The following is a 22,317-nucleotide window of genomic DNA, read 5'->3' on the forward strand; positions in this document are numbered from 1 at the left end:
GATTAAGAACGTTTAAATGCTTGGAATAGGCCTGGCATATGGTAAGTGATTTGGTCATTTTAAAGTTTTTGAGTTTCAGTTTCCCAGTCCCTAAAGTAGCGATGATGTTATTGACCTTACAGAGTTGTAGGGAAATTCCTTGGAATACTTATTAATAAAAATTGTAATAATATTAATAGCCAATATTTATTGAATTTTTCTATGGGCTTGGCATTGTTCTAAGAGCTTTATATGAATTAGCTTGTTGAATCTGCATAACAATCCAAGAGACTTTTTTTAAGATTTATTTATTTGAGGGATGCCTGGGTGGCTCAGCAGTTGGGCGTCTGTCTTTGGCTCAGGGCGTGATCCTGGAGTCCCACATCGGGCTCCTTTCATGGAGCCTGCTTCTCCCTCTGCCTGTGTTTCTGCCTCTCTGTGATTCTCATGGATGAATAAATTCAAAAGATTTATTTGAGAGAGCACACTCGCCAGTGGGCAGGGTGGGGAGGGGATGGGGGAGGTAGAAGGAGATGGAGAATCTCTAGCAGACTCCCTACTGAATGCACAGCCTGACATAGGGCTTGATTTCATGACCCTGATGAGATAAAACCTTGAGTTGGATACTCAGCTGATTGAGCCACCCAGGTACCCCAATCTAAGTCTTTTTTTTAAAAGATTTTATTTATTAGTTCATGAGAGAGAGAGAGAGAGAGAGAGAGAGAGAGAGAGAGGCAGAGGCACAGACAGAGGGAGAAGCAGGCTTCCTGCAGGGAGCCTGATGCAGAACTTGATCCCAGGACCCTGGGATCAGGATCTGAGCCAAAGGCAGATGCTCAAACACTGAACCATCCAGGTACCCTGCCTCTAAGAGTCTTTTTTTTTTTTATTTTTATTTTTTGCCTCTAAGAGTCTTAATAAAAATCCTTACATGATTCCCATTTTACAAATGAGAAAATCAGGTTAAGTGACTTGCCCAAAGTCACATGAGGAAAGAGTGGAGTCAGGATTTGAGCCTGGTGGTGGCAGTCACTGCCTTATAGGCCCTTGGGTGCCAGCACACTGTCTCTGGTATTTATTTATTTATTTATTTATTTATTTATTTATTTATTTATTTATTTATTTATTTATTTTTTTAAGGATTTAATTTATTTATTCATGAGAGACACAGGCAGAGAGAGAAACAGGCTCCGTGCAGGGAGCTCAGTGCGGGACTTGATCCCAGGTCTCCAGGATCACACCCTGGGCTGAAGGTGGCGCTTAACCGCTGAGCCACCCGGGCTGCCCTCTGGTATTTATTTAATATAATATTTAGTTTAATCCTCATAACAACCCTACAGGGATGGTATTATTATCCTATTTATCTTCATATTGTAGCTGAAGATATTGGAATTCAGAAAGGTAGGTGATCTTCCTGAGAGTAGCCAGCATGAGTTTGTGACATCAGCATTCAGGACCTGCTTTTGCTCTGGTCCTGATTGGGGGATTTCCACCTTCTTTCAGCATTTATCCAATACAAGGAGCTTTCACCTTCTATGGCATTTCTGACTTCAGTCATTGGGAAGCTCTCCCTTAGGACAAGCTGCCCCCTTTGAGCCTCTGGGCCCCAGGGACTTCATACAGTTCCATCTTACAGTTAGCAACACAAGTCTTTATTTCCCCCTCCCCCAGATATGGTTCCTCCAACTGGCTGTAGACATGCAATGTCCCTCCCATGGGTCAGAGATCAGATCTGGCCCATCTACAGTGAGAGATGTCATCTTCTGTCCTGGGCACCCACATCCTATTCACCATAACCCTCAGCCTCAGCCTGGCAGTGATGGAAACTCCAGGTGAGATCGACATTCAGGATGTTGACTTTTTGAGTGGAAGTAAAGTGGTTTGTGGTTTCAGAGATGAGCTCCAGATACACTCTAATCCCTACCCTCTCCTGTTTGGGGAAATCAAACTCCCCTGGGTTTCTCAGGGTTCTGGTAAAAAGCTCTAGTAGCTTCCTGAGACTTTCAATATCCTGAGGGTAAAATCTGTAGTCATTTGTGTTGTCAGTTGCTCTGATCCAAAAGAATAATAATACTTATCTCTTCCTCAGGGGCCTAAATGATTATAGCCTGTACAAGGTTCCTGGGTTAAGCCCAAAGGTGCCAGGAAGCCTGGGGTAGCTTCCTAAATGGGCCAACAGGCAACATGTAAGAGCCTTGTGTTTAAGAAGAAATGAGCTTCAGAACCTGGAGACAAGCCCAAAGACTTGTCATATTTAGAGTTTACTCATGCTTTTGAAATGCAATTCATTGTTTATCTAGACACTGCTTTGGGATTTAACATTATTAGAAGGAATGGGAGGTTCAGTTCATAAATACAACTTTTGTATGTAAGTACAAGAATGCTCTGCTTTTTCTCCTCAAAGTCTGCATTTTCCTAGGATTTTGATCAAGCACATGAGAGTTAATATATATTTCATCAACGAGACTTAATAAGACCATCTTTCATATTAATCAATTATAAGATCATCAAGATGATAGAGCTGTGCTGTCCTATGTTTTTTTTTTTTAAAGACTTATTTATTTATTTATTCATGAGAGATACAGACTGAGAGAGGCAGAGACACAGGCAGAGGGAGAAGCAGACTCCATGCAGGGAGCCTGATGGGGGACTTGATCCTGGATCCCAGGATCGCGACCTGAGGCAAAGGCAGGCGCCCAACCGCTGAGCCACCCAGGAGTCCCCGCTGTCCTATTTGATAGCTACTATAAATATGCAGCTCTTGAGCACGTGCAATGAGGCTAGTCTAAAATGAGATGTACTCTAAGTATAATATACATACCTGATTTCAAAGACTTAGTATGAAAGAATGTAAAATATTTCATTAATAATTTTTTAAAAGTAAGCTCTATGCCCAACATGGCGCTTGAATTTATGACTCTGAGATCCAGAGTCATATGGTTTACCCACTGAGCCAGCCAGGCACCCCACATTAATAATTTTCATATTGGTTACATGTCAAATGATAATATTTTGGATACATTGGGTTAAATGAAATATATTCTTGAAATAAAAAACAAAACAAAAGCAAAAACCCAAAGATTTGAGCTGAGGTGTGTAGGGAGCTACCTGGCTCCTGCAGAGATTTAGTTACTTGCCAAAGAGTTGGAGTGAGAAGATCTTTAAGCAGGGGAGTGGAACAGGTGCTTTCTTCTCTTGATAAGCAGGGAAAGGAAGTCTCCCTTGTTTTTTTATTTATTTATTTTTATTTTATTTTATTTATTTTATTTTTATTTTTTGGAAGTCTCCCTTGTTGCTCACCTCTAGGGTGTCTGGCTACCCTCATGGGGCAGTTAACTTGGCTCTCATCCTATCATCCTAGGGCACAGGGAGCCAGATGTTTACTATTTGCTAGGAGAGATTGAATAAGTCTGTCTTTGATCCAGAACACCTCGTGTGCACATTTGGGATAAAATTAATAAAAATGAACATTAAAACCCAAGAGAGGCAAAAAAAGAGTCCAAAGAGGGAGATTATGACTGAAACCTAAGCAGAACCTCAGAATGTGATGGAGGGAGGGAGAAATGGACAAATCCAGGGAAAGGCTAAGAAAGTGTGTCTGAGAGGCCAAAAGAGAAGAACCCAGTGAGCTTGTGTGTTTATTCATTCACTGAGTATTTTTTGAGCACCTGCAGTGTGCGCATGCTTTATTCTAAATTGGAGACAAGCAGTGTACAAAATTTATATTCTGGTAGGAGAGATCAGTAAAAAAAAAAGCAATAAGTAAAATATTGCTTGTCAGATGTTAATAAATGTTATAGGGAAAATAGAGCAGGGAAAGGAGATGTGAGAGTTAAAATCAGGTAGTTAGGAAAAGCCTCACTGAAAAGGTGACCTCGGGTAAAGATTGGAGGGAGAATAGGATGGGAACCATGTTTGAAGGAGTGTTCCAGGTGCGGGGGGCGGGTGGGGGGAGGGCAAGTCTGAAGGCCAAGGCTGGAGTTGGGCTGAGAGGAGAATGAGCTCAGCTTCAGTAGGGTCTCGTAGGCCACAGTGAGGACTTTGGTTTTCATCCTGAATACAGTTCAAACTGAGATTTGAAGGCTAAGCGTGTAAAAGCCCAAAGCTCTCAGGGCAGAATCAGCTTCTGGGCTACAGGCTATGGGTTCAGTCCCTTCATTTATTCATCTGTCCCTCTATCACTGATTTCCCAAGCACTTAGGGAGGCCCACTTTGCCCCAGGGCCTGGGCTGGGCACTGGAGAGACCTTCCCCTCAACTTTGGGAGGCAGAAAACCTTTCAGAGTGGGCTGAGGTCCTGTCCGCCTGCAGGTGGAGCTGGTACTGTCAGTGTGACCTGGGAGAGCCATAAACTTGGGGAATAAGTGGGTGACAAGCTGGGGAAGGGCCACAGGCAGGGAAGGGGGAGGCTGGGGAATGTGGAGGTGGGGGTGAGGGAGAAAGGAGAGACTCCTCCTAAACGTTTCTGTCTTTTCTGTGGTATGGGAGGCCCTGTCTTCCCGCTTGTTGTGATTTCTGGCTCCAGGCTGAGCAAGGGAGGGGACAGTGCGATGGGCCAGGACAGGTGGCCTTGACATGTGATGCTTGCCCGCTGACCACTCAGTCTTCACTTTTAGAACGGTTTCCAGAAGTGATGGCAAAGTGTGGGCAGGACAACTAAATATAGTCCTGGGGCCAGGGCTCAGTCTGGGAGGGTCTATCTATTATTCACTCTGTGCTTCCACCTGTGGCATCCACTGCTGGCTTTGCCTGTGAGTCCCCTGCCCTTGCTCTGAGCTTGCTGCTTGTCCTTTGCCTGTCTTCCCTAAGGCTAGGCTTGACCTTGAGTGGGCCTCCTGGGAGTCTCTTTTTGCCCAAGATCTCCAAACAGCTCTGTGAGTCCTGTGGGTCCTGTGGCCCTGGAGATGTGGGGGAGGGGAGGCCTGGGGATCCTGGAGAGGTAGGAGGGTAGCTGGCGGGGCTCTGGGGAATTTGAGGCAGGGGCTGTGGCCTGAGGCTGAGCCAGGGGAAAGTCAGTGGTTAAGACCACACCCTGGACTCGTGTTTAGGAACTGGGTTTGAGACAAGGTCCCCGTTAGCCGCTATTTTGGGGGCTGGGGCTGAGAAATGCAGCTGATACTTCTTTGGGGATGGAAACCGAGTCCCCCTTTCCTCTTGGCCAGAACCAGAGCCCCTTTCTGTCTGAGACGTGACGTCTTTATAGGCTGGGGATCCTCCCAATCTGGTCCGGCGGCCCGGGGCTAGTTCGTGGCTCCGCTGAGCGTCCCTGACGGGCCTCTCCTCCACCCAGGTCCATCATGTCGGCCGCGCCGGGCCTCCTGCACCAGGAGCTGTCCTGCCCGCTCTGCCTGCAGCTGTTTGACGCGCCGGTGACCGCCGAGTGCGGCCACAGTTTCTGCCGCGCCTGCCTGAGCCGCGTGGCTGGGGAGCCGGCGGCGGACGGCACCGTGCCCTGCCCGTGCTGCCAGGCACTCACGCGGCCACAGGCGCTCAGCACCAACCAGCAGCTGGCGCGCCTGGTGGAGGGGCTGGCGCAGGTGCCGCAGGGCCACTGCGAGGAGCACCTAGACCCGCTCAGCATCTACTGCGAGCAGGATCGAGCGCTCGTGTGCGGCGTGTGCGCCTCGCTCGGCTCGCACCGCGGCCACCGCCTGCTGCCCGCCGCCGAAGCCCATGCGCGCCTCAAGGTGCGGGGTTCGCGGCCTCCGGCGGAGGGGGGGCGGTGGGACGGGATTGTTGGCCGCAGCGGGGTCGGGCCGCTCTTGGGGTCGCCGCGTTGACCTGGATTCGGAGCTTCTGGGCCCGGGGCGCCTGGAGGTGCGGGGAACTCCAGGGGGCGGGGCGAGGCCGCTCGGGAATGGGGACTGGCCAGCGGAAGGCGGAGTCTGGCGGAGAGGCGAGCCTGGAACAGGGACTCAGGGGCGGGCGCTGGGGAACCCGAGCGGCCGGAGATGCGGGGGCCGCGGCCTCCCGGCAGAGCGCCCTGAACCGGGAGGAGAACACGTGCCTGCGGCCGGGGCGCGGGCGGGCAGCTGGGCGGAGGCTCCGGAGGCTGGGACTAGAGGGGCGGTTTTGGGGTCGGGCGGCCGCCAGGCTGCTTCGCTCAGGTCCACGTACTGCTCCGAGCCGCAGAACTTGCTAGTGTAGGCCCGAGGGGCACAACGTCCAACGGGGAGGGCAAGGCCGGCCTGGCGACGCACCTCCGTGAGCATGCCCAGGTTGGCACCGCGACCCAGAGCCAGGCTGCTTTTCTGGATGGGGCTTGAAGTCTGGAACGCTTCCAGAGCCCACACACAGTTGTGCGCACCCCAAGGTTCGTGGTTCCCACGGGGGCCCAGAAGAGACACCCAGGCATTAGCAAATAGAGACGCAGACACACGCCGGCTTGCCCAGGTCAGACGTGTGGCAAATCACAGGCAGTTGCTGCAGGAGAGTATGAGTCTAACACAGGCCCAGGAAGGTCCATCAGGGAGCATTTGTTGGGCTTCGGAACAATAAACGACAGGTGTGGGGGCGGGAGGAGGCGGGGGGGGGGTGTCTAAGGACTAGCCCCCGAGGTGGAGCTGCCCTCCTCTTCTCCGAATAGGTGGGTTGTGCTTCAGCGGGTTATCTTTACCCAGGAACATCAGCGTTGCCCTGCTCTTCTGCTTGCCCCCCCCCAAAAAAAGGGCATGTCACTGTCCTCAAGCTGGTATTTGAGGCCCCCGGACTCCCCCCACGGGGACCCAGCCTCAGCGACCCTCCCCCTCCTGCCTTGCCCAGTCCTGCCTAGGCCAGTTGGTGGTCTCCTAGACCCGTGTAGGAGCTTCCTCTTCCCAGGAGCTTTCCCAACCCAGGCTCACCTATGCTGGTAACCCCAGAACTCCCAATCTGGTCGAGAGAGAGAGAGAGAGAGAGAGAGAGAGAGATCTGCGAAGAGGGAATAGAGTCTATGACATGGAACAGAGCACCAGGTGACCCAGGAGCCTTGAGGGGGCAGGTGGGGCGGGATACTTTCTGCCAGGATCTGCATTAGTCCATTCCTAAACCGCAGGGAGGCGCCGGCAGGAATTCTGAAGAAGGGACCCAAGGAAGGATCTGAAGGAGGAGACAGGAAGGCTGGGGCGCGGCTGAATGCCTGGGTCCTTGGCCACGAAGAGGGGGGCTGGGTCCAGAGACTGTGCACCAGGACTCAAGCAAGAGTGGTCGAACGGGATCTGCCGGGGGGGTGGGGCGGGGGACGGACGTGACCGCCTGAAACCTGCATGCCAATGACGCGCAGCAGACTGCTTTGGGGTCGCAGCATAGTGGGTCGGGGGCTGCCGGAGCGGCCCCCGCGCAACATTCTGAGAGCCTTTGTGCAGCGGCTCCGCCCCCAGCTTCAGTTTGAACTTCTGGAGCTCATCTGTGGTCAAGTCGATCCCCGCCGCGCCCCCTTCCCCAGCCCCCGCGCAGCCAGGAAGGCGTCACGCTTCTTCCTCATGGCTTAGCCCTGTCGCCCCAGAACCTCTGACGGCTCCATGCTGAGAACCACCAGGTCTGCCTTGTTCTGCAGCAGGCCGGGCGTGGCCCCAGAGGACGTCCCAGGAAGGAGCGTGACCTGGGGGCTGGCCAGGGGGCCATGAGCCCAGTGGTGCAATCCTGGGGCTTCCGCTAAAACCGGGAATCATCCCCAGAGCCTAGAGGGTCTCTCAGTTTCCCTTAGGGGAGTGGGGGAAGGCCGCGGATTTGTCACACCACCAATGAAGTGAGGCAGACTGCTCCCATTCTGCAAAAGATGAAGCTGAGGTTGGAAGGCACAGGGTGGGACTGGAACCGTCTGATCCCTTTCCCCTGCAAAGGGATGGCTTTGTCAAGAGCTCTTAGGAGTTTCCCTACACCTGCATTTCAGGATTCACAAACTGACAGGCCCAGGGTAGGATCCAGCCCACAAGTGTGTTTGGTGACATAGCAGTCTTTTCTTTTCTTTTCTTTTCTTTTCTTTTCTTTTCTTTTCTTTTCTTTTCTTTTCTTTTCTTTTCTTTCTCTTCTCTTCTCTTTTTTTCTTTTCTTTTCTTCTTTTCTTTGTAAGCTTTACCTCCAACCTGGGCTGTAATGTAACTCACCACCCAGAGTTCAAGAATCGCGTGCTCTATGGACTTGGCCAGCCAGGTGTCCCAACACAGCAGACGTTATTAAATGGCCTGCTCCCACAGCCCTTGGGTGTGCAGGAAGGTTGACTGGGGTGTTTTGCTATGGTTCTGCTTTTAAGGATGGGGTAAAGCCCAGGGAGAGGAGGAGGTTGCATTTCTTCTTCATACATTCTACACTCACCCAGAGAGGCCTGCTGTGTGCCAGTGCTGTACCTCTCTGCTGGAGGACACCAAAGCACATTTGTGTTCGTCACTGTCACAAAGACCTGTGCCAGGGGTGCTAACTGCTGAAGGCATGGGACTGGGAAGGGAAGCCAGGGAGGACTTCCCTAAATAGACAAAGGGAGGGTAAGGCATGCTAGACATTAGGACTAGTGCGAGCAAGGGCCTGGAGATCTGCACATGAGTTTGGGGAATGCCGAGATGCTCACCTGGCTGTAGGGGGAGCTAGCATTGAGGCTGAGCCAGAGAGGGTAAGTTTGGGGTGGGAGGTGTGGGGAGGGATCAGCCCCATCACCTCTTTGTACCTTACCCCCCCTCCCCCCCAGACACAGCTGCCACAGCAGAAACTGCAGCTGCAGGAGGCATGTATGCGCAAGGAGAAGAGTGTGGCTCTGCTGGAGCATCAGCTCATGGAAGTGGAGGTGAGGGGCTCAGCACAGCAGGGCCTGGGGACTGGGCATGGGGCTGCGGGGCTCGCTCAGCCCAGTGCTTTTGCCTGTCTGCTCCCACAGGAGACGGTGCGTCAGTTCCGGGGGGCTGTGGGGGAGCAGCTGGGCAAGATGCGGGTGTTCCTGGCTGCACTGGAGGGCTCCTTGGACCGTGAGGCAGAACGTGTGCGGGGAGAGGCAGGGGTTGCCCTGCGGCGGGAGCTGGGGAGCCTGAACTCTTACCTGGAGCAGTTGCGGCAGATGGAGAAGGTGCTGGAGGAGGTGGCCGACAAGCCACAGACTGAGTTCCTCATGGTGAGCACTTGGATGACCTTCCCTCTCTGCTTCTCAGCCAGGGTTCAGGACCCCATCCCATTGTCAGACATGGACTTTGATATCCAGAGAGGGACAGGGACTAGGCCAGGTTGCACATCGAGGGAGACTGGGCCCCATGACTGCTGTTATGGTTGTTTAGGTTGTGCAGTTTAGGACAGTGCACAAGGACACTGAATCTAAGTGGCACCATTCATGTCACAGACGTTGTAGTTTTGTATGTTTATTCGGACAGTCCTTCTACCGGGTGGAATTGGTCTCTTGAGGAAAGGGGGTACGTTTATATAGTTCACACAGAGATAAAGGGCAAGGGTTGGCTTTACATTCTGGGTTTATTTTTGCTTTTCTGATTCATTCTGGCCCCACACTTAGCATCCCCTGTGGTCCACCCATCCTCAGAAGTTCTCAGTGTCTCCCCTCCCTGCCTCACCTCCATTTCTTTCTCTCTCTTTCCAGAAATACTGCCTGGTGACCAGCAGGTGAGATCAACGTGGTCTACCCCTTTTCCCAACTTGCTGTAGTCTTCAGGGACACTGGCTGGCTCACCCTCTAATCCCAGACAGCCTGTACACCCCCATTCTGTCCACCGCAATCCCCCTGCATTTGTGTTGAGCACAGAAATGAACCTGAGCTGGTCCTCCTCCTCAGGGATCTTCCAGACTGGTGCTGGGGATGGATGTGGGTGGGGACACAGGCATGAGTATGTGCTCTGTGCGAGTGCAGTCATGTGCTCTGTGCGAGGGCAGGGTGTACTGGGCAGGCTTCCTAGAGGAGTGAACATTTGTGTGGGGTGCTGGAGGAATGATGGGAATTGGTGAGGTGAAAAGTTGGGAGAAGAGGCCCTGTAGGCAGAGGAAAGAACCAATGCCAAGATTGGCAAGAGGGAGGGAAGATGAAGCCGGTGTGGTGGGTGAGGGCAGACAGAGGGCTATGGAGCTTGAATCTTATCCCCACAGAATGTTCTTCTTAAAAAAAAAAAAAGTTAGGGCACCTGGCTGGCTCAGTTGGTGGAGTGAGCGACTCTTGGTCTTGGGGTTGTGAGTTTGAGCCTCATGTTGGATGTAGAGATGACTTAATAAGTAAATACATTAAAAAAATTGTGGTAAAACGTCCATGATGTAAAATTTGCCTTTTTAACCATTTTTTAAGTGTACATGTTAAATTCGATGGTATTAAGTACATTCATGCTGGTGTGCCACCATCATTGCCATCTCCCTCCAGAACATTTTCATCTTTCTGAACTGAAACTCCAACAGAGTTGTAAGCCAGGTTGTGATGCAGGAGAGAGCCTGGAACCCTACCATGACCCCTGTCCTCCTCTCTTTGGGGTAACACCTCCTGCCCTGCCCCTACCCTATGCCTCCTCCAGGAAGTCCATCCACAGACAGCTCCCACTCTCCACCCCCTGCCTCCAGGCTACAGAAGATCCTGGCAGAATCACCACCGCCTGCCCGTTTGGACATCCAGCTGCCTGTCATCTCAGATGATTTCAAATTCCAGGTGTGGAGGAAGATGTTCCGGGCTCTGATGCCAGGTACTGGGAGAGGCCACCTCTGGGTTCATGTTTGTAACTGTGTGGTTGAGGGCAGGTCCCAGAGACGTAATGGGGCCTCTCAGTCCCAGAAGTCATCAGAGAAGGTGCCCATTGCCCCTTTACCCTTGTCATCAGAGAAGGTGCCCGTTGCCCCTTTACCCTTGTCATCTGGGCTCAGAGAAGGACCTTGGAGGGCATGGGGCTTACGGGTGGGTGACTGATGTGGTGATGACTCTGCTTCCTGAAAGGAAAGCTGCTGCTGCTGCTGGCAAGCAGGGGAGGCTGGGGTCTGGGGTTGAGCCTTGTGTGATCCTTGGTCAGTTCCTGCCCCATCTGGACAGCAGAGATGATAATGGAATCGGAGGCCGAGGATCTGCAGAGCTGGCACCTTGGGGACGGGCCGAGGCCAGGCACTGACTCTGGTGGCCCGGCTCTGGGGAGGCCCCTGAGAGCTCTGCCTCTGCTCCCTGAGAGCTAGGTCACAGTGAGGAGCCACAGGTTACAGAACTCTAGGACTCGGGCACATGGCTGGTATAGCCCTGCCTGGGGGGAGGTGTGGGGGGAGTGGGCTCTGTTTTCCAAGGCAGAACTAACCCCAGCGAGAGATGGGCTCGAGACTGCTGAAGTCATACAGCAGAGTGAGGCAGGGGCCCGCCTAGGACTGGGCTTCCTATCTCTCCTGCTTTGTGACGGGGGCCTCAGCTACGGACTTAAATGCTCATATGGCCCTAATCCTCCCGACTTGGAAGGAGGCAGTTATGGCCTCGTTTTCCAGCTGAGCCGGCTGAAGCTCGAGAGGTACAGGCTTTGGGCCAAGCCAGTAAGCAGAGAGGGATACACCTCCTAGGGCTGTGTGTGTGTGGGGTGGTTAGAGCAGACCCGCAGGCCCCTCAGTTCGTTGGGAGAAGCTTGCAAGGGTGTAGCCACGCAGGGCCTGACCACTTCCCCTCCTGGCAGTTACGAAGGAGCTGACCTTTGACCCGAGCTCTGCGCACCCGAGCCTGGTGCTGTCTCCCTCCGGCCGCCGCGTGGAGTGCTCGGACCAGAAGGCGCCGCCGGCCGGGGAGGATCCGTGCCAGTTCGACAAGGCCGTGGCGGTGGTGGCGCAGCAGGTGCTGTCCGACGGCGAGCACTACTGGGAGGTGCAGGTGGGCGAGAAGCCGCGCTGGGCCCTCGGCGTGATCGCGGCCCAGGCCAGCCGCCGCGGCCGGCTGCACGCGGTCCCCTCGCAGGGCCTCTGGCTGCTCGGGCTGCGGGACGGCAAGATCCTGGAGGCGCACGTCGAAGCCAAGGAGCCGCGCGCCCTGCGCACCCCGGAGAGGCGGCCCACGCGCATCGGGATCTACCTAAGCTTCGGCGACGGAGTCCTCTCCTTTTATGATGCCAGTGACCCCGACGCCCTCGAGCTGCTCTTTGCCTTCCACGAGCGCCTGCCCGGGCCCGTGTACCCCTTCTTCGACGTATGCTGGCACGACAAGGGCAAAAATGCTCAGCCGCTGCTGCTCGTGGGGCCTGATGGCGAGGAGGCTTGAGCCGCAGGCTGGGCTGGGGAGGGGTGCAGGGTCCTGCAGGCCTGGAAGGAGATGGGGGCAGGCATGGGTTGCCAGGGCTGAAGACAGGGCCAAGGGGTTGGGGACTGGAGACTCCCAAGAGTTCTGAGAAGTTGGGGGTGGAGTTTGTGGGGAACAGAGCTCTAAGGTCAGGTCAGTGAGATAGCCCCAGTTTGGGAACCTGGAGGCCCAAGGGTTCCAGGAAGAAATTGAAGTTGAGGGAAGGAGTGAAAAGGGTCAGGGGTCTAGGGGGGAAGAACTCTGTCGAGCAAGGAGCCCCTTCAGCCTCACATCCCCTCCTTCTTGGCGGCCTTGGAACAGGGGGTCCAGACTCAACCATATGGAAAGATCTTTCCCTTAGCGGTTCTCCAACCTGGGCGTGCATCAACACAGCTTTTTCAAAGCATGTCGTGGTGACTTGTTAAAGCACTAATTTCTGGTTCACTGGGTCTGGGGGCAGACCAAAATTTTTGCTTTCCTAGCAAGTTCCTGGGGACATGCTGTTGCTGCGGGTTACAAGTGAGATCACCTGGAGAACCATGGCCTTAAGGCACCACAGTCTGCTCTGGGGGCTCTCTGTTACATAGACTCACTTATCAGATAGCTACCAGCTCTCAGGAGTAGAAAACCCATACTATTCTTCCTCTGGAGATTCAACACCCATTTAAAAACTGCCAGAGCCCATGCTGAGTGAATAAACTGACCTCCAACTACTTCCCTTTGCCTCTGGAGTATATGTTTACTGAGTGTCTTGGACATCGAAGAAATCCCCCAAGTTGCCAACCAAGAGAAAGAGCCTGATGCTAATCCCAGGATGGGCCCTGGTGCTTGTGGAGAATAGAAGGCTCCCCCCCTGCCCAACCAGCTCCTCTTGCTCTCTGGGGATGGCCCCTCACTGCCTACTCACTGGTTCACACCTTCTTTGGTTTTAGCTCAAAGATGCATTTCTTGGGCTCTGGAGTAACCACTGAGGCCCAGAGTGAGAGTCCCTCTTCATTAGCAGGAGAGGCCTTTGGGAACTCAGGGAGGTGGGACTGGAGGCTGTTGCCCCTCCTATCCTGGGAGAAGATGATGGTGTGGGGCCATTAGCTCTCCCTTGTAGGGGATGCAGCTGCTGATGTGTGCAAGGGCCTGGAGACTCCTGGAAACAGATGCCTATATGGGAATCTTCTTGGGAGATAGAATGAAAAGAAGGCATGGGTGGGGTAGAAAGGCCTCAAGATCTGGCTGGGGGACATTCCTTGCTGTGTTTCCTGAAGAATAGCTCTGGGACACCCAAAAGAGGATTAATTTGAGAAGCTGTTTCATGCTAGAAAGTAAAGTAAAAGGGTTGATTGGATGTAAAATCCAGCAGCATTGATAGAGACAATTATATATAGAGATTATTCTATTAAATCCGTGTGAAGGGACAAATCACCTATCTGTGGGCCTCGTAACCTCCTTCTTGTCCACCTGGTTTTCAGTCTTGACTCATCCCATCTTTCCAAAAACATGAATGTGCTCATGGGATCCAGTTGCTCAAAACTTGCAACAACTCCTGGTTGCCTGCAGGAGAAAGCCCTAGATCTTTGGTTCAGCATTTGAGGTCCCTTCTCTTCCCCAGCCCCTTCCTGTGGCCCTGCCCTGCATCCATGTACACTCTGGACCCACTTAACTCTTGGGCTCCCTGCATCGCTGCCACATAAGTCTGTCACAGAGGTTTTTTTTTTTTTTTTTTTTTTTTTGCCTCCGGCTCATCCCACAGGAGTTTCCCTAAGCACCGCTGTCTCCTGTCCTCTCTAGATCCCAGGGCATCCTTACAAGGGGCATCCCAATGCACTCCTTGTAAGGGCCTGGCGGTGTCCGAGGGCCCAGCACCCCTTCCTGAGGAACTGCATACTCTGAGAAACAGTTGCCAAGGCAGTGCTATGTGTGCGAGGGTTTTGTGACAGAAGATGCCCATGTGGGAGCAAATGGGGCTGTCACATTGTGATGCCAGTCTGACCCCAAGTGAGGAGGTTGGGGGCAAGTGATCCTGACAGCGGTGGGGATATTTATTTATTTATTTATTTATTTATTTATTTATTTATTTCATTTATTTTTATTGGTGTTCAATTTGCCAACATACAGAATAACACCCAGTGCTCATCCCTTCAAATGCCCCACTCAGTGCCCATCACCCAGTCACCCCCACCCCCTGCCCACCTCCCCTTCCACCACCCCTAGTTCGTTTCCCAGAGTTAGGAGTCTCTCATGTCCTGTCTCCCTTTCTGATATTTCCCACTCATTTTTTTCTCCTTTCCACTTTATTTGTGGTGGGGACTTTTTTTTTACCAGCTGCCCCAGTGTGGGCCTACCTTTGTGTCCCCATCCACCCACGGCAGCTTGCTTGCACTGACGTGGGGGTAGATCTCACGGTTCTTCAGCTGCTGCCCTGTCTTTGCCCCCCTTTGTTGGAGTTCTATCAGGAAGATTTCTTTCCAGGGCTACCGCTGCAGTTTCTTTCAACAGAAGGTTACCTTGGCTTGAGCTGTGTGCCCTGAGGGAAACATCTCTGTGAGCTGACCTCTGGCTACAGAGTGAGAGGGGAGTCCCTGAGGCAAAGGCTGTCATGATGGGGCAACTTTTTCTAGTCAGAGTGTTCCTTGTTGGATGGTGGCCGCCTGACCCTTCCGAGGCTTATGAGGCCCACGGATAGGCCCATCTGAATCTCCCTGGTGATGTAGGAAGCTGAAATGGGAACACAGAACTGGGTCCCTCCATCACTTGTGTCTCCAAAGACCACAATCTTCTCCTTTAGTACTTTCCCCTCATGGAGACTCTGGGAACCCAGAGCAACTGGCTGCTGAGAGGTTTCCTATGCCTTCTGACTTTCTTGTATACAAGAACATACTGGCACCTGTCAGGGTTGTGCTACACTGCCAGCAAAATTCTTTGTTAAGAGCTTGTTATTTGATATCTCATTTACTAATGCCACTATGAGGCTGTGTTGCCTATTTAAAAAAATTATTTATTTCTTTATTTGAGGGAGAGAGAGAGAGAGAGAGAGAGGGAGAGGGAGAGAAAGAGAGAGAGAGGAACAGAAAGAGAGAGAGTGCTTGAGCACATGAGCAGGGTATGGGGGTGGGCAGAGGGAGAGAGAGAAGCAGACTCCCCTCTGAGCAGGGAGCCCCAAAGTGGGGTGATCCTAGGACCCTGAGATCATAACCTGAGCTGAAGGCAGACCCTTAACCAACTGAGCTACCCAGGTGTCCTGGCTCTGTTGCCTCTTTCCCTGAGGTTCAAGGAATCCCTGGGAACATGATGGTATGGCTGTGAATCACCTGAATCCACAGGTGCATGATGCATCTTGGAGTATCAGCTTTACACCAAGATTATTATTATTCTTGGTGGTGAGAAAGTTGTATAATTTAACCAATAAGTAAACATTGCAAACACTCATATTAAAACAAACATATTATGGAGTATAGAATTTGCATGGATTTTTGAGTTTAAACCAGAGATGTCCACAAACTTTTGCATTTGTGCTAGCTGTTTGGATCTAGACTTCTAGACCCTCAGAGATATGGATTCCTAAAATTATTTTAAAAAATTAAAAAAAATGCACAAATACACTTAATAATATCTTACAGATAAGGGGAAGTTCTCTGACCAGGTTTCCCTCCCCTCCCCATTCCTAATTTCTTCTCTTTCTCCTTCATCAGAAATAATGTCTGTTGTCAGTTTGGTGAGTAGTTTTCCAAAGCTTCCTATATATAAGAAATAGAAAATACCCAGAAAATATGTAGTATTATATTTTACTTCCTATATAAATGATGTCATACTCTACATGAATATGACATATTCTACAACATACCTTTTTTCATTTATTCATATAGTTAGGCGATCTATCTGTGTTACTTTGTAGTATGTACCTTCTCCTTTTATTTTTTTTTAAAGATTTTTTTAAAGTTCTTTTTTTTAAAGATTTTATTTATTTATTCATGAGAGAGAGAAGAGACAGAGACACAGGCGAGAGGGAGAAGCAGGCTCCATGCAGCTAGCCCGACGTGGGACTCAATCCTGGGTCCTCAAGATCAGGCCCTGGGCTGAAGGCGGTGCTAAACCGCTGAGCCACCAGGGCTGCCCCTACCTTCTCCTTTTAAAACTGCTGTGCTGTATTCCACTATATGAATGTGCCATTTCTTACTTAATCATTCTCTCTCTTTTTTTTTAAAGATTTTATTTATTTATTCATGTGAGACAGAGAGAGAGAGAGGCAAAGACAGGCAGAGGGAGAAGCAGGCTTCCCAAGAGGAGCCCGATGCAGGAATCAATTCTGGGACCCTGGGATCATGACCTAAGCCAAAGGCAGATGCTCAACCACTGAGCCACTCAGGTGCCCCTAAAAGTGTATTAATTAAATACTACAGGCAGTAATGTGGGTATGACAAATATAAAAAGGACATGTGGCTGTGGCAAAAACTGTGAAGGTGGTATGTGAATAAATGAAGTCTGGAAACACTTTTTAAGGTATTTGAAATATTTTGGGAGGTTCTCTTTCAAGTAGAAGTGGCAATGTGGGTGGAGGGGGTCTATGGGGATGACCAGGTGTTGGGGGAACGGGTCATCTTTCTTCTCCAGGTCTCAGTGTCATCTGTGGTGGGAAGGAGCTGGCCTAGAGTTTTCTGAGATCCAACTGTTCTTTGCTTGGGTTTCCCTGAAGCAAATCTTAAGATCCCAGGGAAAGCAGACTTACTCATGAAGTGCAAGAAACACCCACAGGCTGTGGGGAAGCAAGTCAGGGAGCCAGGGAAGGTGCCTTATGAAGTAGGTTAGTAGTGTGGGGAGCGGCACTGAGAACATCTGAAAAACAGTGGAAAGCGCTCCTGCATCCCACATGAGGTTAAAGAATCTGGGCATTCAGACCCTGACTTCTGTCTGCCCCTGGTAGAGGGTGACCCTAAGGGGGGACAATTCCCCTGCAGTTGTTGCCTGCTTTTCGCAAGGGTAGGTCACCTTCTGAGACTTGGGAGAAAGGCAATCAGGGAGAAGCCGCTATGGTGGTGATAAATCCTGGCGCACCAAAATGTGAGGCCTCTGGGACCAGCCAACATCAGTCACACCCTCCAGCTCTGACTAGCTTAAAGATTTACTTATTGACTTGAGTGGGGAGGGGCAGTTGGAGAGGGAGGGAATCTCAAGCAGACTCCCTGCTGAGCTTGATCTTACCACCCTGAGATCATGACTTGAGTTGAAATCAACAGTTGGAAGCTTAACTGACTGAGCCACCTGGTGCCCCCAACTCTGACTGGCTTAGAGTCTCTGTGGTTGGAGGTTCCTGAGAAAATGGAGGCAGTGAGAGGGCTGGATGTGGGCTTAGTTCCTGGATGTGAGCAAGACAGAAGAGGAGAGGCAGGAGGACATGTGGAGCTGGCCTGGGAGGAACACTAGCAAAGCAGGTCCCTGGGTGCTTCCCGTTGCAGCTGAGCTACCCCTGTTGTAAAAGCCAAGTTACACTCTCTGGCCCTGCCTGCCCCTGGGTGTTGGGGAGTAAACATTCTGAGCCTGGAGAAGGGAGTGTTTAGGTGACTTATTTTGTCACCAGGCTTCACGCTATTTCTTCAGGTATTGAAGGCAGAATGGTTTTCCCAAGAATAATTAGGGGCTAGGCCAGAATGTCTGAGTTTCTGGGTCAGGGGCACACATGGGGGAGGAAGAAGGGAGGTTGGAGGGGCAGATTTTGGGTTTAGGGATATCAGGAAATGGGCTCAGCACTGGTTCTATAAGAGAGAGGAACTGGAGAAGAATGAAAGCCAGACCCAGGGTCCTGGAAGCAGAAGTGGGTGGGGAATTAGGAAGTGAGGCCCTGGAGGATGTCGTGAGGGGTGAGGTTTACTCTGTTGTTGGGAAAGTCTGGAAGCCTTTTGCCTGAGATGCTTGTTGTGCTTCGCCTCTCGATCTGTATCTATTTTTTTTAATTTTTTTTTATTTATTTATGATAGAGAGAGAGAGAGAGAGAGAGAGAGGCAGAGACACAGGCAGAGGGAGAAGCAGGCTCCATGCACCGGGAGCCCGATGTGGGATTCGATCCCGGGTCTCCAGGATCGCGCCCTGGGCCAAAGGCAGGCGCCAAACCGCTGCGCCACCCAGGGATCCCTCTCGATCTGTATCTAATCATTATTCCTGTCTTTTATGTTTTTAAAAATTTTGCTTTTAAAATATTTTATTCGTTTGAGAGGCACTTGCGAGAAAGAGAATGAATAGGTGGAGAGGCACAGGGAGAGGGAGAAGAAGACTCCCCACTGAGCAGGGAGCCCCCGTTGCAGGGCTTGATCCCCAGACCCCGAGATCATGACCTAAGACCATTAACTGACGGAGCTACCCAGGTGCCCCTCATTCTTCCTGTCTTAATAGGAACTTCAGCAATGATTTGGCCAGATTGCTCATTTTACTGATGAGGAAACTGAGCTAGCCACAGGAATTAGTTTCCAAAGCAATGTGGCAAGTTAGTGGCAGAACAAAGGCCAGGAGCTCTCTTTCCCAACTCTTGGAGGTATTACTCCCATGTTGGAAGTATAAGATCCCTGGTACAGAAACCATGTACCGTACTTTGTTGTTAAACTTCAGGTGCACAGATTTAAATTACGTGCAATGCTTCATTTGTACAGTATCATCATTTAGCCTTTAAATGCCCCTCTTGTGTTCTGTTACCTATTTATTATAAAATCTGAGCAACCATGAATTCGATATCTGACCCAACAAGTAGATTATTTCAAAGAACTCACTCCTGGATAGATTCCTCCCCTCTCTCCAGAGGTGACCATTCACTGGATTTGAGTTTTTCATTTTTCCTGCTCCTTCTTTTAATTATTGCATGTTGTAGTTTCATTTTACTTGTTTTACTGTGTGAATGTGGCATGAAAATATTCCATCTTCTGGGAACTGGCTTATTTATTAAAACTTTCCTTATTGTGAAAACCTGCAAAACAGAGAGAAGAGGAATATCATGAACCTTAATATGCCCATTACCCAGCTTCAACAATTATCGATTTTGTCACTCTTTCTTCATCTAGCATGTTTTTCTTTCTGTTTTCCTGGAATACTTTATTTATTTATTTAAAAGACTTAATTAATTAGTAGATTTTCTTTATTTACTTGAGAGAGGGAGAGAGAGGCAAAGTCATATGAGTGGGGGGTGAAGGAGGGGCAGAGAGAGAGAGAGAGAGAGAAGCAGGCTCTCTGCTGAGCAGGGAGCCCGATGTGGGGCTCCATTCCAGGACCCTCAGATCATAACCTGAGCTGAAGGCAGACGCTTAACCAACTGAGCCACCCAGGTGCCCCTAAATATTTTATTTTTAAGTACACCCAATGTGGGCTATAACTCACAATCCCAAGGTCAAGAATTACATGCTCTATCAACTGAGCCAACCAGGCACCCCTCCCTGGAATACTTTAAAACAAATCTTAGACATCTTATCATTTCACCAAAGCCCTTCTTACTGGGGATGTAAGTTTGCAAAGCATGTGTTAAAGTAAACAGCAACCTTCCCATATTAAGAGATAGAAATTTGTAAAAATAATGTCAATAAAGGCTATAATTCAGTTGTCAAAAAAATGTCCTTGTTGTGGTAGGGGGATAGGTAAAATAGGTGAAGAGGATTAAGAGTACACTTATTGTTGTGATAAACACTGAGTATAGAATTTTTTTTTAAAGATTTTATTTATTAGAGACACAGAAACAAACAGAGAGAAAGGCAGAGGGAGAAGCAGGATCCATGCAGGGAGCCTGACATGGGACTTGATACCCAGTCCCCAGGATCACACCCTGGGCCGAAGGTGGCGCTAAACCGCTAAGCCACCGGGGCTACCCTAGAATTGTTGAATCATCATGTTGTACACCTGAAACTAATATAAGTGTATGTTAATTATACTTGAATTTGAAAAATAAATTAAAAGATTGTACTTGTACATGCAGTCACTTATACATACTTCAGTACTCATTTCTAACCTGTTGACTTTTTTTTTTTTTTTTTACATAATCATATTACTATCATCAAACCTAACAAAATCAACAATTAGTTTTTGGCATACAATAGCAGGGACATGCTAATTTGTCCTAACACTATGTTACTAGAATTCATCCATGGTATTCCATTTGGCTGCATGAATATTCTATTTATGCATTGTATCAGTTCCTTCTCTTATCACAGACATCATTTCCAGTTTTTAGCCATTATGGATAGTGTGAACATGAATATTTTTGTATATGTCTCCTGCTGTATATGTGCTAAATTTACCTTGACAAATACCTAAAAGTAGAATTGCTGGGCAGGTTATGCAGCGTTTGAACCTATGTTTCGAAAATAGGTCTTTCAGTTTTCACACTAACCAGCAGTGTATTAGAGATCCTATTGGTTCACAAACCCCTTAATACTTTATGTATGGACTGGGTTGTAAAGTAAAATTCAGTTTTTTTTTTAAGATTTTATTTACTTATTCATGACACACACACACACACACACACACACAGGCAGAGACTTAGGCAGAGGGAGAAGCAGGCTCCATGCAGGGAGCCCAATGTGGGACTCGATCCCGGGACCCCAGGATCACATCCCCGGCAGAAGGCGGCACTAAACCGCTGAGCCACCCGGGCTCCCCTGTTGTTGTTGTTGTTTTTTTTTTTTAACCATGGTTACATTCAGAAATGTTTGAAGAGCCTTGGTTTAAGAGCCAAATGATTATGCAAGTTTTGTTACAAAAACCTATGGTCCCCTGTCCCCTTACCCCAGGCTATCATTTTTGCTAGTTTTGGCATTTATTTTCATGAGTGTAAGCAACACACATATAATGCAACTTCTCAACTTTTAGGCATGATCTATTCGGTTTTTCTGCTATGGAAGGTGGGATTTCTCTAGTTTTACCACTCCTTTCTTCTTTCATCCTCCCAATACAGTTAACATTTTATTTTTGATTAAATTGATGTTCTGGGTTTATAGTATTATGACTATGTAAATGCTATTCATGGTCAAGCAATGTAGTATATTCTGATTTGTTTTTCTTTCTTGTATAACTTTTTGTTTTCTCTATAGTTAATAATTGTCTTTTTTTTCTTAGCTTATCTTGGTGGTTACCACGAATTCAGTTGCCATACTCTTTTCCTTGGCAACTGGAAAGGATTGTCTAAATCTCCTGGGTATGTCCAGACACATTAGGCGTTCCATACAGTGGGGTGTCTGTGCATCTTATCCATCTGTCTTCTGTGGCCATGGCCCCCAAGGCCATCACCCCTTCCTTTTCTTGGTGTGGAGACTGAACTTATTCTTCAAGCCACAGCAGTCTGGTTTCCACTAGCCCCACCCCTCTTCAATGACTTTTTTCAAGTCAGATTTATGTTGCTAAATCTGATGGACACTTTTCTCTTTCATCTTTACCTCTTCAGCTGCATTTCACATCCCAGGCACTGGACTTCCTTGAAACAGTTTCCTCTCTCTTTCTGTATCTTGTGCTGTGTCCTACCAGAAGTAGACTTTGAGACAAAGATATATGTATAAGGACTTTGTTTGAGAGGTGTAGGGATCATGGGCAGAGGGGCAGAGAGGAAAGGCAGCCAATAAAAGGTACATTTAAATTTTTTTTCTCTAGCTTTATTGAGGTATAAAATTTTTTTTTCTCTAACTTTATTGAGGTATAATTTCTCTAGCTTCACTGAGGTATATATTTATAATAAATAAAAATTGTATTTATTTATAGTATACAGATGCTTTTATATATGTATAAGTTGTGAAATGATTACCACATCAAGCTAATATACCTATCCATCATCTCAAATAGTCATTTTTTTAAGTTTATTTATTTAAGTAACCTTTACACCCAACTCAGGACTCAAACCCACGACCCTAGGGCTGCATACTATTCTGAGTGAGCCAGCCAGCACCTTCACATAGTCTTTTTTTTTTTTGTGGTGAGAACATTAAAGATTTACTCTTTGAGCAGGTTTCAAGTATACAATATAGTATTATTAACTATAGTCATTATGCTGTACATTAAATCTCCAGAATTTATTCATTCCGTATAACTGAAACTTTGCACAAAGGGTGCATTGTTAAGTCAACTATCTCAGTGGGTGACTGGACCCTAATCCTGAGGGGAAATGCTGGGAAACAGTGAAAAATATATCTCAGAATTATCCCACCTAATGTG

The 22,317-nt window shown here is 49.3% G+C and overlaps 1 protein-coding gene across 2 annotated transcripts; it reads left to right on the top strand.

Annotated features, from left to right (window-relative positions):
• Positions 1–4,678: 4,678 nt before the first annotated feature.
• On the top strand, positions 4,679–12,869 carry TRIM72 (tripartite motif containing 72). Of its 2 annotated transcripts, none has more exons than XM_055339314.1 (7): positions 4,679–4,729; positions 5,269–5,665; positions 8,638–8,733; positions 8,824–9,054; positions 9,529–9,551; positions 10,488–10,606; positions 11,564–12,869. In XM_055339314.1, the coding sequence occupies exons 2-7, from the start codon at positions 5,276–5,278 to the stop codon at positions 12,136–12,138; spliced, it is 1,434 nt and encodes a 477-aa protein (XP_055195289.1). In that variant the 5' UTR covers positions 4,679–4,729; positions 5,269–5,275; the 3' UTR covers positions 12,139–12,869. The 2 variants fall into 2 exon arrangements, with proteins under 2 accessions (XP_055195289.1, XP_055195288.1); XM_055339313.1 differs by having other exon boundaries at positions 4,682–4,852.
• The last annotated feature ends 9,448 nt before the right edge of the window (positions 12,870–22,317 follow it).

This window comes from Nyctereutes procyonoides, unplaced genomic scaffold (assembly GCF_905146905.1).
Source record: "Nyctereutes procyonoides isolate TBG_1078 unplaced genomic scaffold, NYPRO_anot_genome, whole genome shotgun sequence".
Classification (NCBI taxonomy): domain Eukaryota; kingdom Metazoa; phylum Chordata; class Mammalia; order Carnivora; family Canidae; genus Nyctereutes; species Nyctereutes procyonoides.

Bases quoted from the DNA above. Each gene is read 5' to 3' on its own strand.
- TRIM72 (XM_055339314.1), top strand. From the start codon at position 5,276: ATGTCGGCCGCGCCGGGCCTCCTGCACCAGGAGCTGTCCTGCCCGCTC. The intron at 8,734-8,823 runs GTGAGGGGCTCA...CTGCTCCCACAG, and splicing joins ATCAGCTCATGGAAGTGGAG to GAGACGGTGCGTCAGTTCCG. The intron at 10,607-11,563 runs GTACTGGGAGAG...CCCTCCTGGCAG, and splicing joins GTTCCGGGCTCTGATGCCAG to TTACGAAGGAGCTGACCTTT.